Genomic DNA, 6,887 nt, shown 5'->3' with positions numbered 1-6,887 from the left:
CACCAGACTTTTAGCTGAACAGGGGTCAATCCACCAGACTTTTAGCTGAACAGGGGTCAATCCACCACAGGTTTTTTGTGTAATACAAATCCTGTACGTAGTAATAAAATTCACATTTTGTGTATCTATATTTTGTCTTTTGTATTAGTATTTTGTATTTTGCTTTTGTATTCTGTTTTCTGCATTACAGTATTCAGTATCTTTATTTAAAATCTGTGTGTATTTTCTGTAAAGAATTTTGTATTTTGGACCATGCACTAAACTACTGCACTCCTACACTTACCTAACATGGTTACTAGTGCACCCATTACGATACACCATCAAAACCATTTTTTCTTGTTCCCCCTGTCACCCTGTCCTATTGTACCTGTGCAGAATGCAACTGTTGTACAACAATAAGATTTCCTATTTTTCTAAAGTTTGGCCTGGAATAGTGCCTAGAATACTGCCTGAAGCAAGTTCCCAATCAATTTGAGCAAAAATAATTTCTATCCCGTCTTCCCGTCTTTTATGAGTAATTACTGGTTCCAGATTCCGCTGATAATCTTCTAATAATATACTTCTGCAGGTTCTATACACAGTAGACAAACCTTAAATATTTGCTGGTTATACAGGGTGTCCCGTACTAAGCATGATAGTTAATTTACTTTTATATTATAAAGGTTGTCCCAATAAACATGAGAATTAATAAACAGAATTAGATATCGTCTTTGTAAAGAATTAGTGTTGTGTTGCCTAATTTCAATGGTTAAAATAAAGTCACGTTTGCTAAATAATATTTTTTATATACAGCAAAAGACTGATTTGTTATTCTGCAAAACGTTGTTTGATGTTCTGTAACATTTCTGCAAGATAATCGGTGAAGAGGAATAATTGTATTGTGTGTTTGTTTACACGAATTTCTGATATTATTAAGTACAATATAGTATGCAATAAAAAAACATTAGCAAACAAATTCTGAACTCTAGCAGATAGATTATAGCTTTCCTCTTTGGCGTGACCATATTAAATCAAAAATCATTTACAAAGACAATACCAAAATTGTCACTGAATTCCCATGTTTACTTGGACACCCTGTACCTTCCTAGCTACCTCTGGGTTTGATATTAAACTAACAACTGCCAAACTTACTCTAACTTAATGTGACATCTTTTCTTTCTGTTTTGTAAACATGGATCTCAGCAATTGTGCAAATGTTTACCAACGTAATTTATTGTATTTTTTTGCAGGTTTTAACATCAGACGAATAAATGTTTAAAACTTACTGAATTTTAACAATTCAATCTATTCATCAACGAACTAGCAACTATGAACTACCTGATGATTACCTATAAACTATCTTTCAATACAGGGTGACCCTCAAAGGACTATATAGACTACATTACTGTACGTAACGTAATCAATCATTTTATTTTAATTCAAGATTCCTTTCACCTTTAATCTTGTCTCTTCAAGACACAAAACCAAATTCAGCTTTCGGATCTTTATATTCGAGTGCCATTAGTTTTGTGTAACCCTGTACATAAAACATGCCTTTACTCAAAAACAATCATCTTTTAAAAAAATATAAATATGCTTTAAACTAAACTTTGTTAATAAATTGATTTATTTACTGTTAAAAGCATTAAACTAGTCGCAATTACATGATTCCATTTAAATAATATATTTAATATTTTATACAATTTTACTTTATGTAAACTTATGGGTTATCAATTAACAGTCTAATTGGAAATAATTTTTTTTTGTGTGCAGAAAACATTAGAATTTGATTATTTAATAATCTCGTCTTCATACAAACTAAAAAACTTCAAGTTTTCTTCAATTCAAGCGTCCTCCGTAGGAAGTCCTTCATTAATATCATCCTCCCCATCTTCATCTGAAGTAAGATTTTAAACCAAATATAAAATATTCCCTTTCCCGTTAAAGGGAGTGTTCGCTAAAAAGGAAAAGGGGGTTAGGCTGAATCCTAATTAAATTTGGATTTGATCGCTACTAATTTAATTCTATCAGTTGCAATTATAGAGAGAAAAAGGTTGTAATGTAAATTGACTGATTCGGGTCATTCAAATGTATTTTACATCTAATAATAATGATATATTTAAAAAGCTCTATGATATTAAGGGAACTCAACATGTTCTCCCTAAAGGGACCGTTTACTTATTTGGGTAATTTCATGGTAAACTAATTAGCTTATTAGCATTTCATTGTTATAAGTCTAACTTTTCAAAGATATCTATGACCGGAGAAAAAGCCGATTTATCGTTCAGAATTCCGGCGGAAAGGTATGACACTTTTTGCATAAACACTATTTAAACAACAGTCGAAAAATATCTAAAATTATCTTATTTCAATGACATCATGTGTTATATAATATACAATAAAATATTGCGAACACTCCCTTTAATATTAAATCAACCCATACCTTGCTCGTCTGTTTCACTTGAACCATTTGGATTCTCGGCTAGTTTAATTATCTTCTTAAACTCAGAGAAACAAAGTTTTCCATCATTGTTAGAATCCGCCATATCCATATATTTACGCCAGGTTTTCTCCTAGATATAAACCATTACAACTCTATATCCATATATTTACGCCAGGTTTTCTCCTAGATATAAACCATTACAACTCTATATCCATATATTTACGTCAGGTTAATGACTAGATATAAACCATTAAAACTCTATATTCATATATTTACACAAGGTTATATACTAGATATAAACCATTAAAACTCTATATCCATATATTTACACAAGGTTATATAATTTTGAATTTAAATAATCATATGTTTCTTGATGTTTCAAGAAGTACATAAAGATATTCTATTTATTTATTTTTATTAAAAACTTACATCTTTTTGTCCATACCGTTTACCGAGGTACTTGATTGCCATTTTTAACTCCTGAAACATTAAATATTGGACAGGATGTAAAAATGTGTGAGATTTCTCTAACATTCTGTCAATAAATTCGAACATTATGTCTATTGTTTCGAAAAAAATGTTCAATATTACGAAAAAAAAGTTTGTTATGTCTAACAAATGTTCATCATTTCGATCAAAGTGTTCATTATTTCGAAAAAATGTTCATTATTTCAAAAAAAATGTTTATTCGAACAAAATGTTAATTATTTTGAACAAAATGCTCATTATTTCGAACATTGCGTTCATTATTTTAAGCAAAATGTTCATTATCTTAAAAAAATATTCAGTATTTCGAACAAATCGTTTGTTATTTCGAATAAAATGTTCATTATTTCGAACAAAATGTTCAATATTTCGAACAAAATGTTCATTTTTTGAACAAATAAAAATAATAATAATTGGATCTTACTGTTCTTGATATCTGTCCACTTTTATCAATATCCACTAGACAAATATAAACAAAATCAAATACTTTTATCAATATCCACTAGACAAATATAAACAAAATCAAATACTTTTATCAATATCCACTAGACAAATATAAACAAAATCAAATACTTTTATCAATATCCACTAGACAAATATAAACAAATCAAATACTTTTATCAATATCCACTAGACAAATATAAACAAATCAAATGAAAATCGTGTCTTGTGCAATAAAAATGAAAACCTGCAATAATAAATATTTTTATTGTCAGTTTGTTGCCAGCAGGGCACGATGCAGACAAATTAAAGAAAATAACTTTAAATATTCTAGATTTATTAGGAATAATATTACAGGCTTATTAATTTTTTTCAGAAACGATCGAAAAAAACTATCGTTTTTCGTTTCGTTTTTACTTTTTAAAAACGAATCACTCGTTTTGAACTTTCAAAAAAAACGTAAAACGATAGTTTTCTACAAAAATCGAAAAGCGATCCTTTTTGAAAACGATCGTTTTTAAAAAGAATATATTTCTTTAAAACGAACGTTTTTGAAATTTTTTCGTTAATGTATCTGTGTTTTTTGATAATTAATTTCAATTTTTTTCTCCAGAAAGATAAGGTTAGGAATGAATTACAGGGTGCATCTGACAGAATGAACTAACCAATTATGCTAATTTTATCACGAATTTGTACAACTCTATACAAAATATGATAAGAATAGAAACGGAGGCATAGACTTGCTTAGGAAGAATCAAATTCTCTTTGTATCTTCTTTATGCAGAAAAACAATCCATTGTTCTCGAACTGATTCGATCTACATTCTACATTATTTATCAATTATTCAGACTGGGTCGAATTTAAAACTCACAGATTTTTTATAGCAATGAATTGAAAGAAAATTGCCTAGATTTGTCAAGTTCTATAACTATCTAACCAAACAATACGTGAAGAAAAAAATTTGTTTGTATTTTCCTAATCTGAAAACTCCTTTAATATCGAGATCACTGATTCCAGGATTCTTCTTCTTGAACCTTGTCCAGCCTACAGATACAACTTCATCCATTATCTCCTAAATAAATACTTATTCTATTTATATTGCAAAAATTTTCATTTTTTTTAAATTTTGTATTAATCTGTTTTGCGAGAGATGCAACATTTTCGCGCAACAAAATTCGCGAAAAATACAAAAATTTTCGCACTTTTACATTTTCCCCATTTCAGATTAACTCTCAAAAAAGAAAAAAATTTCGCATTTTTATTAAACGAACGAAATGCGAAATAATTTGAAACTTTTGACAAATTTTTTTTTTCCCGTTTTTCTGGAAAACCTACACAACTGTAGAGTTTTTATTTATGTTTTGCTTGTCTGCCATGTGACCGTTGAATCCAAAAAACGTGAAACCAGTTGAACTGATTGGGCCTAAATTTGTTGTGGGACGTTACGTATGTATAAAATTATATTTTTCATAATAGCTGTATGTCAGATAAAAAGAAGGTATTCATATTTTTTCATATTTTTATTCAACTACTATTAACTAACTAAGGTAGTTTAAGTAGTAGTATAAAGTTTTGAGGCAAACCTAAAAATACGTATATTTTCAATTGTTCTAAAATGGTTTCGCTTGAACTAAATTGGATATTGTGGAAAATGATGAAAAAAGGCATTTTATACGTTCAGGGAAGATTAATATATGGTCAAAATCTGCATACATATAAGCAACAATTATTAGTTAAAATCGTAGCCTAGTATGTGTCTAGATGTAAAAAACTTACACAAAATGTATCAAACTCTAAAGTTGTATCCTTGTTCAGATTCAACCTTTTCAAAATCTTGTTCACCTAGATAGATTGATAGACAGTTAGATAGATTAATAAATAAATACATAGATAGATAGATAGATATATAGATAGATAGATAGATAGATAGATAGATAGATAGATAGATAGATAGATAGATAGATAGATAGATAGATAGATAGATAGATAGATAGATAGATGAATAAATAATTAAAGGGTGTTGAAAGAGTGTTCCCCAGAGATAAGAGTTTTTATTCAGAGCATGCAGGGTTGACCAAATTCAGTTATTGTTTAATCATGTAGTCCTGACATCCTAGAGACATTGGATATTATAATTTCTTTCTGATCGGCTAATAATTAAGCTTGTGAGAGAAAAAAGTGTGACGTGTTAGGTTTTTTTTCAACACAGTTTAGTGAGCCAAATAAAAGAATAATTAGCTTTGTTTTAGTCAACAAATTTTAAAGTTTTTCCAATATTTTTAAAAGTTATTTTCAATTTTTGAAATTCACATGGCCCCACACAACATCCGTAAAGCTCTTTTTTAATCAAAATTAAAAGGAAAAGAATAATGTGATAATATAAAATTAATATCCAATCCCAAAATTTTATTAAAATTGGGTTGAATAATTAAAAGATATATCAATAAAAGATCACTAAAACTTAAATAAAATGGAACAACATTATGTTCCATGGACCAGTTGCAGATGTCTCCATTTCCATTGACTGCTAGTAGCGTCGTTGATGTATACATTATTCATTTATAGCATCTCTTAAACCATGTCTTGTTATATTAATTGATTAAGGCCCTTTATAACGATAAATAGATTTAGTGATCAAATAAAAACAATTTAGAGTTGAAGTAAGCAGTTAAAATAAGTTGTATTAAGATAGATTATATATATCAAGAAATATATAGACCAATCAAATCTGTGTACTGCAGTGGGTCTGGGAGGAGATCAAAACAAAGAATTCAGGGGCAACGCATCATTTTTGAGGGAAAAGGGCCCAAGGGATGGAATACGAATATATTGCTATTGTAATTTCCATATTGACCAGAATGCCAAAAATCATAAGTAATCGCTTTAACTTGATAAATTAACTTGTTTTTTTGTTGGACTGTAATATCACATCAGAGCTTTAGTCCTTTCCCTTCAACTTCTGTGGGGGCACTGGGTTTGTTTACATTCCTCCCACAATTTGCGTATATCTGAGTTGGGCGTTCCTGTATATAGTTCCTTGATATAACTTATAAATTATAAATTATATAAAGAAAAAAGGGGAGGAGAGGCGAAAATTTAGCTACAATAAAAGCTTTCTTTTTTTACCAACATATTTTCTGTTTTATTTTGCTCTTTTATATAAATTAATTAAACATACTGTAAAAGACTTAACGTACTGTGTATTTCAAATTTATAGTTTGAATAAAATGAGAAGAAAGTGCGGTATTTTTTAATCCAGAAAAAATTGTATACAATTACTGCAAAAATACAATTTGAGTATTATTATTGTTTTAATTTCTTCCTTAGCCTTTTCTTACAAAAGCTAAAATGTAGAAATGATCAAAAATATATTAATTGAAACTTTATTGAACCTTTCTGATATTATGTCTGTAAGAAAAGAATGAAAGAAACCAACCTCAAAGTTTCGATCCATGTCTGAGTTGACAGATTTTAGATAATCAACAACTTCCCTAAACAGATATTTTAACCCTATCCTTGTAGGATAGGGTTAAAATAT

The 6,887-nt window shown here is 28.8% G+C and overlaps 1 protein-coding gene across 1 annotated transcript; it reads right to left on the bottom strand.

The window, feature by feature from the left end:
- Window positions 1–1,647: 1,647 nt before the first annotated feature.
- Window positions 1,648–6,842, bottom strand: LOC111701882 (putative calmodulin-like protein 6). The gene is made up of 7 exons (XM_023473362.1): window positions 6,786–6,842; window positions 5,126–5,191; window positions 4,325–4,421; window positions 3,333–3,367; window positions 2,852–2,902; window positions 2,423–2,552; window positions 1,648–1,876 (listed from the first exon to the last, which is right to left on the bottom strand). Exons 1-7 carry the CDS (start codon window positions 6,801–6,803, stop codon window positions 1,824–1,826), a joined length of 450 nt encoding a protein of 149 aa, XP_023329130.1. The 5' UTR covers window positions 6,804–6,842; the 3' UTR covers window positions 1,648–1,823.
- Between the last annotated feature and the right edge of the window lie 45 nt (window positions 6,843–6,887).

The sequence above is a fragment of the Eurytemora carolleeae genome, unplaced genomic scaffold, assembly GCF_000591075.1.
Source record: "Eurytemora carolleeae unplaced genomic scaffold, Eaff_2.0 scaffold391, whole genome shotgun sequence".
Lineage (NCBI taxonomy): Eukaryota > Metazoa > Arthropoda > Copepoda > Calanoida > Temoridae > Eurytemora > Eurytemora carolleeae.
Note: the sequence above shows the minus strand (reverse complement) of the source record. Positions and strands in the feature narration are given on the sequence as shown.

Bases quoted from the DNA above. Each gene is read 5' to 3' on its own strand.
- LOC111701882 (XM_023473362.1), bottom strand. The intron at 4,422-5,125 runs GTAAGTTTTTTA...GTATTTATTTAG, and splicing joins TAGAGTTTGATACATTTTGT to GAGATAATGGATGAAGTTGT. The intron at 3,368-4,324 runs GAAAATACAAAC...ATATTTGTCTAG, and splicing joins TAAAGGAGTTTTCAGATTAG to TGGATATTGATAAAAGTGGA.